Below are 17,353 nucleotides of genomic sequence, written 5' to 3' on the forward strand. Positions count from 1 at the left end.
GTGTTTGGAATATCATCAGTTATGTGGGGTCATGGTACGTAAGCTATAAAACAGAACGGGTAGGTGTTGCTTCACATTTTCTCTGGTAACAAGTGAATCTGGCAGGATTGATTTTTTACAAGTATATATGATAATATTGAAAAAAATGTCACTGCTTACTATACCAAAACCACAAAGTGCACAGGTTTTACTAACTATGAAAACAAATCCATTAAATATTTTTTCTTGTCAACTTGCTGGTCAGATATTTCAAGGACCGCTACTTAACTTTATTTTTGAGGTTGTGTAGTTGGATGAAACCTGGGAAATATTTTCAAACAATCTCAATATTTTTGAATCTACAAAGGGACAATTGAGAGTGTTCAATCAGCTTGCCATGCATGTTTTCGGAATGTAGGCGGAAACCGGAGTACCCGGAGAAAACCCACGCAGGCCCGGGGAGAACATGCAAACTCCACATAGGGAGGCCGGAGCTGGAATTGAACCCGGTACCTCTGCACTGTCAAGCCGACGTGCTAACCACTGGACTACCGGGCTGCCCCAAGGGATTGCTTGAGTATAAACATACTCAAGCAATCCCTTTAAGGCCAGATGTGTCCGAAGTCGGTCCTCAAGGGCCGCTGTCCTGCCTGTTTTCCAGCTCGCCCAGGAGCAACACACCTGATTCAAATACGGGTAATCAGGAACATTCTAATGCTGCTTCAGAGATGGCTGATGAGCTGATCATCTGAATCAGGTGTGTTGCAGCCGGGAGAGCTGGAAAACAGGCAGAACAGTGGCCCTCCAGGCTTCGAGCTGGACATATGCCTGCTTTAGGCTCTGTTAACTACATATTTTTTTGCACAAGGGACAAGTGTGTCCGTATAAACAGCACATGCAAAACAGATCACTGCATTTTTGCATCCAACTTCCTCTTTTAGACACTTCAAAGCTACAAGTTGATTTTGAGCACAAGGACAAGGTTACAGCCTCTTTGGGGCCATCGTGGTGTAATATTACCCTGCCACAGTCTCAGGCAATAGTGTCACTTATTAATCATTGACCCACCGGCTGGTGTTAGGTTCACTTGACTGAGGATCATGTTCGCAGTGCTGGGGGTGATGATACATCAAACAATTTTATTTTTGGAAATCAACATAGATTACAGAGGTGCCTCAGAGAGTATAATATAAATTTACTGGATGTACAAAAAAAGTAGTTTTAGAATTAAAACAACCAGATTACAAAATGCTAAAAGTTGCCAAGATGACGAAATAAATAATGCAATGTGTTGACCTACTGGCTGACATTGGTCTATTGTTGTTACTCATCAAAGTGGCTAAGCTGAAAGGGGAAAAAGTTCAATATAATGGAATGCCATACATATAAAACTTTTAAAACGTGATATTTTGGGGTTGGGGGGGGGGGGGATTATGAATTAGATATGAATAAAATAAAAAGGAAAAGCGCCCCCCCCCCCACAAGAGGCTGAGAGACATAAACCCAGGGGAGGAAGACACAGAGGGCCATTCGTCCAGCAGCATCTTCGCCCTTTAGTTTGTCCGGAGCTGGTAATCTGCCAAGAGATGTAACAGCAAAACATTAACACAGAGCTTTTGTCCTCATCATCACTCCTGCACATCCTTTCGTTATGTCCTTAAACAAGATTTACACCCATACTGACTGAAGTGTTCGCTCACTAAATCAAATATTCGAAAATTACTCTCCATAGGCAAAGATGGAAGGAAACAAATTCGTGACACAGGTTCATTAAAAACACTGAATAAGTCTGCCATGTAATGGAATCATTCAACCATCCATTCATCCATCCACCAATTTTCTTATCCACTTTTCCTCACATCCTCACAAGGGTCGCGGGGCCTGCTGGTGCCTATCCCAGCTGTCTTCGGTCAGTAGTTGCGAGACACGTTGAACTGGTCGCTAGCGAATCGCAGGGCACATATAGATGAATTACCATCCATGTTCGTACTCACGCTTGGGACAATTTAGTCTTTCATTAACCTGCCATGCATGTTTTTGGAATGTGGGAGGAAACTGGAGTACCAAGAGAAAACCCACGCTGGCATGAGGAGAACATGCAAACTCCACACAGCCGGAATCAAACCCTGCACCTCTGCATTGTGAGGCCGATGCACTAACCAGTCGACTAGCGGGTCACCATAAATGCATACTACATTATAGGTTTTGTGCGATTGAAACACCTATGTGCATTCAACTCTAGTCTGATCATGGTTTTCGTTGAGTAGTTCCAACAGTGCTTGTAATTCGACTAATTTGAACTTCAACAAACCCACATGACCAGTAATCAAATACTGTGTTTAGTGGACTTTCATGGACACTATCTCCCACAATCCCTGCTAATCTATCCTAGGTTTTAAATAGCACACAAATAATTAACAAATAATAAAGCAACATTCTGACTATAACTCTCAATGTCAAGTTTAGTTTTGTTTGTTTGTTTTGCAAATGACTGACGACAGGGTTAGGCGATAATACAGCACCAGTGAATTGATCAGTACAGTCGAGAAAATGTTGGATAGAAAAAAAAATAATCAGGAAGCAAACTGATAGCCCGGCATCCCTCATGCTTTAGGCAGAGGCCACAGTATGACTTTTGATTCGAGCTGCAATTACAAGCACGAAAGAGTGCTTGAGTCATAAGTATGTCAAATGAAAGTGCATCTTAACTTCATTTAAAAGTCGTCGCAGTTCAACTCATGCAATAAGGTCACAGTGTAATGACTAACTGTCATGATTGTTCTGTTTATGACCAACAGGTGGCATTGGAGAGCTTCTCCTACAGCATCGCACCTGTTTGTCATCATGCCATTAGTTCTTTTCTTTCAAAAGGACTGTCACCCCGACCACTTGGGGTTGGACCGTTGCATTGCCGTCATGTTGTTTGTGTTTCTGCCATTATTTTTTTTGTTTGCTTATTTTGGATTTAGTATATTTAAGTGTTTTTGCTCATCCATTTTGTTCAGTCTACCCTGCTTCTGCTGCCTGCCTGCTTTTTGGCCCCTCTACCATCACACAACATGACGCTAAACAATCAAATGTCTTTGGCTGGATATGTGGTGTGGAAGTACAAAATAAAGAATGTGGTAAGTCCGATGGCAGCCAACCGCGACCCTCAGCATCACACTTCACCAGCAAAACGATAAATGTTCTATGAGCCAGCTAAAAAGATAAAGTAGGCATAAATCAATGACATAACTGGAATGAATGCGCTCCAAGAGACTATTAGCTCGCTACACTGACACTGTATGAACAATGAATGAAGGTTAATGTACCTGTATCAACAAACTGCTTTGCGCAGCGTCTTCCTCAACTAAGCATTTATGGCGCACTGCCGGAGGAGTGCGGATGCAAGCAACATTGCACATTACGTTACCACACAAAGTACACATCAACAGTGTACATTCTTTGAAAATGTGTTGTACAAAATGTGGTACTTTCCTCTTCATAGTTGCTCTTTATTTCGGTTGATCTTTAATCAGTTCAATTGGTTTTCTTATTTGGAATAGGTCAAAGACAAAGATCTATTATTTGAAATCGATGAATGTGAAATACATCTATTGTGATTTGCTCATCCCTACAAAGCAAATTATGTTCATTAAAAAAAAACAAGAATCGAAGTGCCTAAATTCAGCCTTGATTTCTGTGCGTCACTATTTTGAATTGTAAAAAAAAAACATTGATTACGGGTCAGAATTATCAATATTGACTGTTCTGAAATCTATATATTGTGATGTACTTTTCAGTTACAGTGCAACCTCTAAAGCATAGGTGTCTGTCATGATTTGGTTGGGGACCAACAGGTGGCACTGCAGGGCTTCCCCTGCAGCTGCACACCTGTTGGTCGTTATGTAATTATTAGTTGTATAAAAGGACTCCTGCCCGAACACTCAGTGTCGGGTCATTGTTGCTGTTTGCTCTTGGCTACTGTCATGTTTGTTTGCTACAATCAGGTTTGTTTAAGTCATGTTTTGGTTGCTGTTATGTTTTATCTTCAGTCATGATTTTTGTTTGATACTTTGTTGGTTTTGGATTTAGTTTTCTCTGTTTAATACAATTCCTCAAGTACACCCTGCTCCTTCCTCGTGCCTGCTTTTTGGGGTCCGCCACCACCTTGCAAACGTGAGTGTCAAAGTCAAGGCCCGGGGGCCAGATCTGGCCCGCCACATCATTTTATACAATGTCAACTTCCATGATGCTTGACAAAGTCTGAGCCAAAATGATAATTTGTCATATCTAATCCATAATAACAAAATTTGATCCGGCGATTATTCTTGACTTCTGATTTCAAAACAAGTTTTCAATTTCTTGTTCGCTGTGGATATAATTTGTGGCGGTGGTTACACATTTACACGGTTTTACAAAATCAGTCGTAATGATCTTCGAAGGGAAACCGTAACGACTACGTGGCCTGCTTGCTCCTTCCTCCTGCCTGCTTTTTGGGGTCCACCACCACCTTGCAAACGTCAGTGTCAAAGTCAAGGCCCGGGGGCCAGATCTGGCCCGCCACATCATTTTATGTGGCCCGCAAAAGCAAATCTACAATGTCAACTTCCATGATGCTTGACAAAGTCTGAGCCAAAATGATAATTTGTCATATCTAATCCATAATAACAAAATTTGAACCGGCGATTATTCTTGACTTCTGATTTCAAAACAAGTTTTCAATTTCTTGTTCGCTGTGGATGTCATTTGTGGCGGTGGTTACACATTTACACGGTTTTACAAAATCAGTCGTAATGACCTTCGAAGGGAAACCGTAACGACTACGTGGCCTGATCAAAATAGGGGTGCCCACGTCCTATGCTCGAGAGCCACAATCCAGCCTGTTTTGGATGTCTCCCTCCTCCAACACACTTGATTCAAATGATCAGGATAGTTATCAGGCAGAGTTTGCTGATGAGCTGCCAATTTGAACAAGGTGTGCTGATGGAAGGAGACATCTAAAACGGGCTGCAAAGGGGCTCTCGAGGACCAGACTTGGCACTCATGTTCAAAAGATGAAACCCTGTGGTGGTACAACAACAAAGGCAAAATGACAGGCCTCAAACAGCGATGTTATGAGGATGGGAATGTGAGAAGAGGTAACAATCATCAATCATGGATGTTGCCTGAAGTATCTAACATTTAGCGTGAATCACCTCATGAAAATTGAGGCACTTTCAGGCACATGTTCATGCACTCGGACAGGCACGTCCAGCTCCAGGCCTGGAGGGCCACTGTCCTGCCTGTTTTCCAGCTCTCCCGGCTGCAACACACCTGATTCAGATGATCAGCTCATCAGCCAGCTCTGAAGCAGCATTAGAACGTTCCTGATTATTTGAATCAGGTGTGTTGCTCTTGAGAGAGCTGGAAAACAGGCAGGGCACCGGCCCTTGAAGACCGACTTTGTACACCCCTGCACTAGGACATACTGCAGGTGTCAAACTCAGGTCCTGGAGGGCCACTGTCCTGAATGTTTTCCAAGTCTCCCTGTTGCAACACACCTGATCAAAATGATCAGATCATCAGGAAGCACTGCAGAAGCTCTGATATTGAACCTGTTCATTTGAATCAGGTATGCTGCAACAGGGAGTTTTGACACCTATGCACTAGGAGTTGGGCGCGGCTGCATTCACACAGACAGGAATGATGCCGCAAAGTAACAAATGAGGAACAGCGTGTGCTAACTGCGCTTGCTCAATTCGACGGTGTGTACTTGCCTCCACTTTGCGTGATGTAGCGCACCCAAGGCAGGGCCTGGTAACCACTCTTCTCTATAATCTTTAGGTAACGCACCTAGGTAGCACAAAAAAAACTCACACACATATCTAAATGTAAATTGTACTGAAATAAAGCAAATACATTCTTTCCGAACATAGACGCACACCTGAATGCCAGACACAGTAAAATAGGGTATCTCAAAATTAACAAGGATGGGTCTTTTGGCGTCCAGCTCATCACTCTCCACACTGGGTAGCCCAAAGTGTGCCCGCATCAGGTACTCCTTGCCACCCTTCAGACACGTGCACAGAAAAGAGAGGAAGCTCTTCATACAACTGCTGAACGATTAATATCCACGCAGCTGCATATCCACTGCATTCTGTACTGTTGGTGACATTGACATCAATGAGTGCAAAATGGAACATCATGCGACATCTTATGAAGAGCATCATGACAAATTCATTCAGCTTGAAAAGAGTATGTCTGAATCACCTTCAAGACTCTAAAATCTCATTATTTTTTTTCCATCCAGCGTTACATTATTTTAAATCAAGAGTTTATGTAGATGTTCACTGAACCCAGATCATTGTAGAGCATAAAAGTCTTTCCTAAAAATTGAAAGAGTTTGTAACTTCAATGCAGGTTATCCATGTGTGTGAAAATGAAGCCACATGCTCCAGGAATCCTGCAGCATGAACCCAGGCAGTGTCATCTTGAATTTGTGCCATCAGGGAACAAAAAGAAACTCCCTCCTTCAGTATATTCAGGTTTCTGACCTCATTTTCTGGGTACAAAAACAAACTTGAACCAGTGATACAAGCAAAATACTACCACGCAGTCTAGTCCAATAGGAACGAGTGACTTCAATGTGTTGGCTTCATCCAAACACCAAAAACGAAGTAGAAAATGCGACTACGCATACCAACGGTGACTGTGTATAGCTAAAGATAATACTCTGAGTGATGGTTTGCCCGTGACAACCCAAATCCAGCATCGAAATGCCTGCAATGTATTCTGAAAGATGAGGATGTTCCGCACTAACAGGAAAAGACTTGATGTTCCACTGCACCACATTCTTCTCTGGCACCCACTTGGCACTGCCTGTGCTGGTCTTGAACTTCGGTGAGTCGGCATCACTGGGCACTGGCACCAAAATGGACACATTGTTGGCAGTTGACCGGCTCTTAAACTGACTACGAGCCTGCAATGTTAAACAGACGGGAACACAAATGCCATGAAAGACCTTTGCAGCAAAGCACGCAAAAAAAACCCCAAACAAAATTCACATTGCCATTTTTTTTTTAACGAGCTATTTGTCTTGAAGTCTACAAAAGGAGTGGCCTCTATGGATAGAAGAAGAAGAAGAAAACCTTTATTAGTCTCACAATGGATAGAAACCCCGGTAGTATTTGTGTTTATGCTTGTGCATCATTTGTCATTACCTTCACCTTGATCTCAACCCTGCTGTGGGAAAACCTTTCTATCACACTCTCAATCCATATGAGGGGCTTTACCTGCCAGAGTGAGAGAAAAAGGGAATACGGTTAGAGGGAGGGAGCACAGGCCTCAACAGCATCAAAAGGAAATATACATACAGTACATCCGTACACACACACACACATATATATATACACATATATATATATATATATATATATAAAAATATATATATATATATATATATATATATAGGCACAACATTGGCAAGCACTGACTCCCCAGATCTATGTGAAACTTCCAGTTTTCCACATCATTGTAACACTGCAAATTGACACATATTTAGACAAAGTAATCTCAGATTAGGGCGGCCCGGTAGTCCAGTGGTTAGCACGTCGGCTTCACAGTGCAGAGGTACCGGGTTCGATTCTGGCTCCGGCCTCCCTGTGTGGAGTTTGCATGTTCTCCCCGGGCCTGCATGGGTTTTCTCCGGGTGCTCCGGTTTCCTCCCACATTCCAAAAACATGCGTGGCCGGCTGATTGAACACTCTAAATTGTCCCTAGGTGTGAGTGTGAGTGTGAGTGGTTGTTCGTTTCTGTGTGCCCTGCGATTGGCTGGCAACCGATTCAGGGTGTCCCCCGCCTACTGCCCGGAGACGGCTGGGATGGGCTCCAGCACCCCCCGCGACCCTAGTGAGGATCAAGCGGTACGGAAGATGAATGAATGAATGAATGAATAAATAAAGGTAGTGGGTCACTTAGTGAGCAAACATTGGACTAAAGACTCAAATTTTCAGAGCTCAATGTTTATTCAATCAAATTAATTTGAGTCTATATTAATATGGAAATAAAGCCGTGTGTCCGTTTATTTGTGTGAGCCAAGCTCACCATTGTGTTGAGCCGGTAAGACATGAGCTCGCTCTCGCCATCCGGGGGAATGAAAGAAATTGTGCGGTCATTCTGGAAGCGCGACAGACGGACACACTGATGAAACTTGACGTCCTCGAGCTCCACAGTTTTACTTTTGTCTCCTGAGACACACAACACAAGCGATGCACAAAACAAACAGAACAGTGAGACTTGTACTCCTTTAAAACAAGGTCAAGGCAATCAAGACACCATTTAGCACTCATACCTCTTGCTCCCTCGCGGCGTGCACACACACCCACCCACACGCACGCACGCACACACAACTAAAATATGCCTCAGCAATAACTAACTACATCATATATTTAGGCAAGCATTCCATGATGGTGATTTGATTTATTTAATGAAGCTACAGATCTATATGATCTATATACACACACAAAATCATGACACAGTGCGCTACCATCTGCTTTTGTCTTTCATCAACTGTGTAATGACTGTATTTCACTCTCAAGCACAGCCACAATGTGCCTTCAAAACCCACACAAACACAACTCGACTGTTTTGACACTGTCATGACAAAACATATTTGTTTCCGAAACGACTTGACAACAAGCAAATGTGTCTCTGTAAGTAAGCTGTCAGCCAGCCAAAGACATTTGTTTCTTGTTTGGGTATAAATACCTGTGTATTCATGCCCACTATTTTTCCCCTCATCCATTCATTTAAGATAGGGGTGTCAAACAAATTTTTGTCATGGGCCATATTTTAGTTACCGTTTCCATAGGAGGGTCATTATGACTGAAACCATATAAAGAAGTCAAGAATCACGGTTTCCTCCACTTTTAATAATAATATAATAATAATGCATTTTATATAAAAGCACCTTTCATGCCACCCAAGGACACTGTACAAACAATAAGAAAATACAATGTAAAAATTTGTAAACGAGATGTTATATAAAAACAGGACATAAAATCATAACAACATAGGAAATGGAAGACCTATGTGTTGTAGGCAATCCTGAACAAGTGTGTTTTTAGTCGTGACTTGAAAGTGGAAAGAGGTGTGCAGTTTTGGAGGTCCGGAGGTAGGTTGTTCCAGAGCTTTGGAGCAGCATGACTGAAGGCTCTGGCTTCCATGGTGATCAGTCGGGCAGGGGGCACTGACAGGCGGAGGGAGGACGAGGATCTGAGGGAGCGAGAGGGGATATGCACCTGGAGAAGGTCAGATAGGTAAGGAGGGGCCAGGTTGTGGATGGCCATATATGCATATAGAAGCAGTTTGTAGTTGATTCGATGTTGAACAGGGAGCCAGTGGAGCTGTTGGAGAACAGGGGTGATGTGCTGGTGGGAAGATGTTTTTGTGATGATACGAGCAGAGGGGTTCTGAACCAGCTGGATTTTATGAAGGGACTTTTGAGGTAGACCGAAGAGGAGAGCGTTGCAGTAATCAAGGCGGGATGTGACAAGACTGTGGACAAGGATAGCAGTGGTGCGGGGGGTGAGGGAAGGGCGAAGTCTGGTAATATTGCGGAGGTGGAAATGAGCAGTGCGGGTGATGGTGTTGATATGTGAGTGGAAGGTGAGCATACTATACAGGATGACACTTTTGTTGACATTACTGTCATATCGGGTTTTGGTATCAAGAAAATGCTTATGATATCCTTCTTATTACAGATGAGAATTTTAGATTTTGGTACAGATTTTTGAGTTTGACACCTGTAATTTAAGAGATGTTAATCGAAAAAAAGACAAGAATAAAAAGTAAAAGCAAAGTAAAAACCAATTCATTTTTAGTGGATCATGCTCCCAATTGTACTGACTTCTAATTATAATGAATATATTTTTACATGACTTGCCTTATGTTCTTCAAGTTGTTGGGTCATTTCTTTTGTGAATGCAAGAATCTAACCTAATGATGTCGAAATGAGACACTTGAGGAATAGAAGGTCATACTAATATTAGCATTCTTCTGTATCGCTTGCCTTGCGGCTAATAAATAACCACTCTTTAAACTAAATAGACAGACAACAATTTCAAACCATCCATCCATCCATCCATCATCTACCGCTTATCCGGGGCCGGGTCGCGGGGGCAACAGCTTTAGCAGGGAAGCCCAGACTTCCCTCTCCCTAGCTACTTCTTCCAGCTCTCCCCGGGGGATCCCGAGACGTTCCCAGGCCAGCTGGGTGACATAGTCTCTCCAGCGTGTCCTGGGTCTTCCTCTGGGTCTCCTCGCGGTGGGACATGCCCGGAACACCTCACCAGGGAGGCGCTCAGGAGGCATCCGAATCAGATGCCCAAGCCACCTCATCTGGCTCCTCTCGATGTGGAGGAGAAGCGGCTTGACTCTGAGCCCCTCCCGGATGACCGAGCTTCTCACCTTATCTCTAAGGGAGAGCCCGGTCACCCTGCGGAGAAAACTCATTTCGGCCGCTTGTATCCGGGATCTCGTTCTTTCGGTCACGACCCATAGCTCGTCACCATAGATGAGGGTTGGGACGTAGATCGACCGGTAAATTGAGAGCTTCGCCCTTTGGCTCAGCTCCTTCTTCACCACGACAGACCGATACAACGTCCGCATCACAGCAGACGCTGCACCGATCCGCCTGTCGATCTCCCGCTCCCTCCTGCCCCCAGTCGTGAACAAGACCCCAAGATACTTGAACTCCTCCACTTGGGGCAAGATCTCCTCCCCGACCCGGAGAGGGCACTCCACCCTTTTCCGACTGAGGACCATGGTTTCAGATTTGGAGGTGCTGATTTTCATCCCAACCGCTTCACACTCGGCTGCGAAACGCTCCAGTGAGAGTTGGAGAGCCCCGTTTGAAGGAGCCAACAGCACCACATCATCTGCAAAAAGCAGGGATGCAATACTGAGGCCCCCAAAACAGACCCCCTCAACGCTTCGGCTGCGCCTAGAAATTCTGTCCATAAAAGTTATGAACAGAATCGGCAGAATTTCAAACCAAAATTGACAAACAGAATGTTCCATTCTATGCTGACCAATCAATCTTTGAACATGAAAAGGCATACAGAGACAAACCTCAGGAGATTTTATCATCTTTTACCGACATTGATTCTGATGAGTAGATTGGAAATCTATTGGAAACCATTAATGCAAAAAAGCTGTTAAAAAGTGACCTCTGCCATGATGGCACTCATGTTCAGCTGGAGAATTAAGCCCAATGCTCCTCTACAGCCCTGCTGTAGTTGATGGTGGGTGCTGAGTCGTGGAAAAAACTGTGTGCCTTCAGTTAAATCAACCCCTCCTCCATTTGAAGTCAACAAAAATGTGTGCCACCTGCTGTCATTGATGAATTTGTTTTGTTGTTCTGACAAGAAGGTTCACATGTACACAGGCTCGATGTCTGGTGTTGCATGCTTGTTTCAAAATACAGTTGTTGGGTTTTTTCGCATGCATGCATACTGTACAGTATGTGTGCGATGCCACCTTTGTAGTGACGGATTTGGAGCTGCTCTTTTAATGAATACCAACCAGGGCAACACATATGAACCAATTCTCTCTTTCTCTGTTAGGAACTCACAAATGCATTATCAAGGCAAGTATTCTGGCAAAGCTAAGAAGTAAAGGTAATTTGAGACTTGTTCTGTCCCTGCTTGGACCTGTGGGGCAATAACAAGACACAAGTCTGTACATGTGCATCTGTGCACTAGCTCAGGGAGAGCAGAAGATGCGACAGTGTCCCTTGTGGATGTGTCCCTTTGTTCTCAGCTGGTCTTATGTTTTTAATACAGACACATGAAACGCAAAAGTAGCCAGAAAAAAATACAGCAAAACAGATCGCAGTGTTTTGTAAGGCTGGTTAGCGGTTGGTGTTAATTATATTGCATATCTGCTCATGCTGACTGTTTTCACTTAAAATATATTGAGTCAAATGCAGCAGGATGAAAATTGTTGAGTAATTCTAATTTATATTATTATTATTATTATTATCATGACTCTAAAACATAGATAACTGTGAACAACAGAAACTGGCAGCTCACGCACCACATTCGGTCCCTGGCCACACTCAGAGTGGCCCTTGATCAAAAAACAAAACAAAACAAAAAAAACACTCATTCATTGTATGATTTTCACTGGAATGAACAATTATAAAATACCCCCAATATATGTTTTTTAAAATATTGAAAACTAATATTTTATATCAGATGCAAAATCTGTAGGTGCCGAATTGCAAGTATGCAGTGGTCAGCTGTATAAGATAAGATAAGATATCCTTTATTCGTCCCACACTGGGGAAATTTACAGCCTCCAGCAGCAAGAATGTATGTAGAAAGAAGAAAGAAGAAAGAGAAAAAAACAACAAACATCTTTCAATTAAATGCAATATGAACACAAAATGGATAAATCGCAGTACTATTTACAATTTTCCTTCACATCATTTAATTATTATTATGATTGTTATTTTTTATTCATCAGCCTGACAGCAGTCGGTAGGAACGAGCGTCGGTATCTCTCCTTCTTGCAGCGCGGGTGTAACAGTCTCTGGCTGAAGGAGCTACCAAGTGCTGTCAGGGCGGGCTGGAGGGGGTGGGAGGGACTGGCCATCATAGCTTTTAGCTTAGTTAGCATCCTTCTGTTGCCCACCTCCTCCAGAGTGTCAGTTTTATGTCATAATATCACCATTCACCACTGGATGGCAGAGATGGCTTGGTTGTACATACACCATATCTTAAATTACCTGGGTAGTCCGGATACGTTTTCAACAGATTTGGAATGAAATGCAGGACAAACAATGAACTAAATTAATATTACAATTTTGAGTGAATTAACTTTTGTGAAAAATGCACCAAAGTTGCCCATCCCTGGTGTACAAGTTATAGATTTTATGTAAAATTTTTTGAAAACCTGGCTGAATGGCAGTTAAAGAACTTGCGTTCTGTGATCATTATCAAAGTACTAATTTGAGTCTTGTGTACTTTTAGTGCAAGTATTTGAACAAAGGAATTAAATGACTCAGCTTCCTGTCTGTGCAGATCTTTTCCAGAAGGGGGCAGTGTTAAATGATGGAAATTGTGAATAGGCTCTGCAACACTCCTCACAGGGAATAAGGCCAGAATTCCAGAACTACTCCGGAGTACTTTAAGTAATTCCAATGTCTGGTGGCATTTACACTGCCTGTCCTGGGCTCGTCAGATGTACCCCACAACATCATCCATTACGTAAAGCAGTGGTCCCCAACCTTTTTTGTGTCACAGACCAGTTGAGGCAAGTACATGCTGTCCGTGGACTGCCAACCATTTTTTTGCCACTTTTAAAGCACTGACAAAACTATATAATTATAGGGTATTTAAACGTTTCACGGGCGGCCCGGTGGTCCAGTTGTTAGCGCGTCGACCTTACAGTGCTGAGTGCTATTCCAGTTCCGGCCTCCATGTGTGGCGTTTGTATGTTCTCTCCAGGCCTGCGTGGGTTTTCCCCGGGTACTCTGGTTTCCTCCCACATTCTAAAAACATGCATGGCAGGCCTATTGAACTCTTGAAATTCTCCCTCGGTGTGAGTGTGAGCGTGGATGGTTGTTCGTCTCTGTGTGCCCTGCAATTGGTTGGCAACCGTTTCAGGGTGTCCCCCGCCTACTGCCCAAAGACAGCTGGGATAGGCTCCAGCACCCACCACGACCCTTGTGAGTATAAGCCGATCGGACATCCGTCTACATATACAAATGCCTGAAAATATTGACACTTATGCACTGTTACTTACTGCCTGTAATTTCAAACAGCACTTTATCATTGAGTCCCAGTCTGAGTTCAGGCATCCCTGAAAGGATTACTTTAAGCTTAATGCAGCCCACTATTTCGCTTCGCAGGACATTGCCAGTGGCATTCACCTGTAAGAAAAAACAGATAAGGAATTATACATTAGTTAAAAAAAAAAGGGTTGATTCACACGGTGACAACAGAATACTCCAATCCACATTTCATAACAAACAAAAATGGAGAAACGACAATTTTTTTTTGTTAAAACCACCAAATTCGAAAAGCATTTTTTAAAATGATTTTTACAGACAACACCTTTTCCATTTTACTGTGATAAACTGGATAAGACTGGCCAGTGTATTCAAAAATAATATATCTGAGGGGAGTCAATTCCTTTTGTTACTTAAGTGACAATTTCAATTACACCCTGAATTGGGCGCCAACCAATCGTGGGGCACACAGAGACAAACAAGTACTGTATTTTCCGCAGTATAAGGCGCACCTAAAAGCATTACATTTTCTCAAAAGCCGACAGTGGGCCCCCTTATCCGATGCGCCTTATGTAAGGAGTTACAATCTCTTTATAGTCCCCGTTAACTTGTTTCCCTGTTAGAGTTCCTATGCCATCTAGTAGTGTTTATTAGCAGGAACCAATTGTAACATAAACGGACGGGTCTGCCCAACACTAATTGACATGTGCATTCACCAACACCCACTCAAACAGACAACAGGTACCAGTCGCCAATGAATGAAGGGTGATCATGTAAGAGGACACTAAAGGCACGCCCCTAGCAGGTACCAGTTGCGTGAGTACATTGTAAAATGGCTAAATAAAGTACAACCGAACACAGTTTTGCTTCCGTTGCCTTTTTAAATACGTGTTTTTAGCGTGCGTCTGTATGTCTTAGCTGCTACCGTATGCTTTAAGCTAACATACTTGGTATGTTTTAGCGTGCATGCATGCTACCGTATGCTTCAATCTAACGTGTTTTTAGCGTGCATGCATACATGGCGTATGTTTAAGCTGGCGTATGCTTTACCATGCCTGGCTGCGCCCAATAATACAGTGCGTTTTGTGTATGTGTCAAATACAGAAATAGCACCAGTTACTGAGACTGCGCCCAACAATACGGTGCGCCGAATGGTCGTGAAAATACGGTACTGCACACCAAATACATTTCTGAAAAAAATTCAAACAAACACAAACCTATCTGATATATATTTTTATGTTTGTCTGGTCCTTTCTGTCCTTTAGTTGTTTAATATGCATGGGTTTCGAATGCCGGCGGAAGCCCGAGCACCACCAATTCAAATCCCAAGCACAAGAACTGTGAGGCAGACGTGCTCGCCAAATGTGCGCCATGCTGCAGATATCGATGGATGGATAGAAAGATGGATGGATGGATGGACTGAAGGCCATGTGAAACAATAGTAAATAATTTTTTAATGGTCCTTGGTGGTAACACCTCACATACAGTACATAGATGGATAGCTACAGAAGCTAGCTACTTAGTTAGATAATTTGACATTGAAGAAGGTTCAACTGTTATTTGACTAATTTTCTGTTCAATTTAAACTAATTGCTTTCATTTTGTGGTACAATTGTGGTTGTGCTGCTACTGTATATACATGAGCAGAAGGTTTCCAGAGAATTCTGAAATTTAAATTTTTTTTTTCCATCACAAAGGACATTTTCAGAACATAAAAAAAGTGTGTCCTCACCAAAAGATTTACTGACTCAATGACATCCATAAAGACCTCATTCTTCCTGTACTTGATGCCCTCTGACCTCCACGACACAGCATTGGTGACAGTGGCAGGAGGTCGAACAGCCCCAATCTCGAGTTTATGACCCTCCTGGGTAATGTACCTAAAAGAAACAAAAGAAAGTCTATGATGCTGGTTTGTAATCAGTCAATAATCCAGCACAGAAACCTGTCACAAAATGTAATCTCTGCTTGGGGACCAATGGCATTTGTTTTGCACATTAACAAACAAGGCTTAATATGAGGTGAATTAAAAACAGCAATTCTATTCTATAACTATTCTACTCGCATCTATTTTCATTGCAACATGCTTTAGACTATCAAGAAGCTAACATTTATGTTAATATCATTTTGACTCAAACTAATTTGAATTGTATGCAGATTATTCGTGTAATTAAATGCAGTGTAGTGATTAGCATTAAACCATTGTTGTTGCATTTCACGGATTTGTTTCATTAACTAAAATCAAATGACAAACAAAAATCCCAATGGGAGACCAATAAATAAAGATCTTATTTTAAAAACATTATTTGGGGCAACCGGGAACCCCTTTGCATTTTTAAACAGTTTAATTGAATAATTTAACAACAGGATGTGCAGTAACCAGTTGCTTGGTCTGTGTACAGAGTTGTCATTTCTAAGGCCCTGTCGTCCTCATTGCAGGATGTCACTTTTGCAACATTAAAATGCATATTTTCACTGTGTGACAGAGCCAATCTGATGGAGTCTGGGAGTTTATCAATTGAAGAACCATACAGTTAAAGGATGTCCTGTGAATTTAGTGAAAGAATATAAGACTATGTTCACTTTCAAACCTTTGTGGCCCAACTCGGAAAAAAAAAAGACTTGGTTTCGGGCGTCATGTTTGAGAGCATGCATGCAGTAGAAAAACATGAAAATAATAATAATAAAGATGTTTGTTGTTGTTTTTTTTTCTCTTTCTCCTTTCTTCTTTCTACATACATTCTTGCTGCTGGAGGCTGTAAATTTCCCCAGTGTGGGACGAATAAAGGATATCTTATCTTAAAATAAGCCTTAGCCATTGTTAGTGTTATCGGTCAACGCTCTACTTATGCTGAGTTGCGTGAAAAAGGTCACTATTTGAACACCTGTCGATTACATTGACACATTGGAACAGGTCGTTCAAAGTCAATATATAGAAAAACTGAACTAGACTGGAGAGAAAGACGATGAGAAACTGCCACCTCTTTCAACTTTCAAAGTCAGACTGGTCAAATGAATCCAGTGTGTTTCCCGAAGTGAGCTATCAAAATATCGTGAATTACTTGATTGCCAAGAGGGAAGCCTTTTGATGCCGTGACAAGCCTGAAGTCTTATAATTTCTTTGTGTCCAAATGGGGAAGCATGTTGGCTGGATATTTGTATTGTGACAGCAAAGGTAAGTTGCTTTTTATGGTTGACAGTCCGTCGATCATTACTTAAATGATATTCAATCATGAATTCATTTGGTCTGATTTGGGGAGATGTTTTTTGTTTGTTTTTTAAAGTCCAGAGATATAAAATAAGTAAGTAAATAAATAATATTCAAACCATCGGAGATAATCTGTAAACTACATCACCAGCACTACAGATTCTTAAATCCGTAAGGAGATTAGATTGAGAGGGTGGCACAGAAATTATGAAATCTGATGATTTAAAAATAAAATAAAATAGAAATCCGACACGTACTGTATGTACTGGAAGCAGTGCAAAAGAATGCAAAAAATAATCACAATAAATTGTTCTCAATAAATTAATACAATTTAATGTATCAAATATTCCAATTGAAGATGTAAAGCAGGTCAATGCTTCTGATAGTGAGTTGAGCACAGAATGCCT

At 42.1% G+C, this 17,353-nt stretch overlaps 1 protein-coding gene and 1 long non-coding RNA gene across 3 annotated transcripts in view; one reads left to right on the plus strand and one right to left on the minus strand.

Moving 5' to 3' along the window:
- Positions 1-585: 585 nt before the first annotated feature.
- On the plus strand, positions 586-1,447 carry LOC127605740 (uncharacterized). The gene is made up of 2 exons (XR_007963636.1): positions 586-1,194; positions 1,340-1,447. It is a non-coding gene; the product is annotated as an uncharacterized LOC127605740 (long non-coding RNA).
- Positions 1,340-17,353, minus strand: part of ap1m3 (adaptor related protein complex 1 subunit mu 3) — a 41,767-nt gene continuing 25,753 nt past the window's right edge. For both annotated transcript variants that reach the window (XM_052073459.1, XM_052073458.1), the window contains 8 exons: positions 15,471-15,618; positions 13,753-13,879; positions 8,047-8,189; positions 7,164-7,235; positions 6,764-6,922; positions 5,888-6,013; positions 5,721-5,796; positions 1,340-1,555 (listed from right to left, as the gene is read on the minus strand). In XM_052073459.1, coding sequence (XP_051929419.1) covers positions 1,533-1,555; positions 5,721-5,796; positions 5,888-6,013; positions 6,764-6,922; positions 7,164-7,235; positions 8,047-8,189; positions 13,753-13,879; positions 15,471-15,618 — 874 coding nt within the window. In that variant the 3' untranslated portion in view covers positions 1,340-1,532. The remainder of the gene's footprint in view (positions 1,556-5,720; positions 5,797-5,887; positions 6,014-6,763; positions 6,923-7,163; positions 7,236-8,046; positions 8,190-13,752; positions 13,880-15,470; positions 15,619-17,353) is intronic.

The sequence above is a fragment of the Hippocampus zosterae genome, chromosome 8 (assembly GCF_025434085.1).
Source record: "Hippocampus zosterae strain Florida chromosome 8, ASM2543408v3, whole genome shotgun sequence".
In the NCBI taxonomy this organism is placed as follows: Eukaryota; Metazoa; Chordata; class Actinopteri; order Syngnathiformes; family Syngnathidae; genus Hippocampus; species Hippocampus zosterae.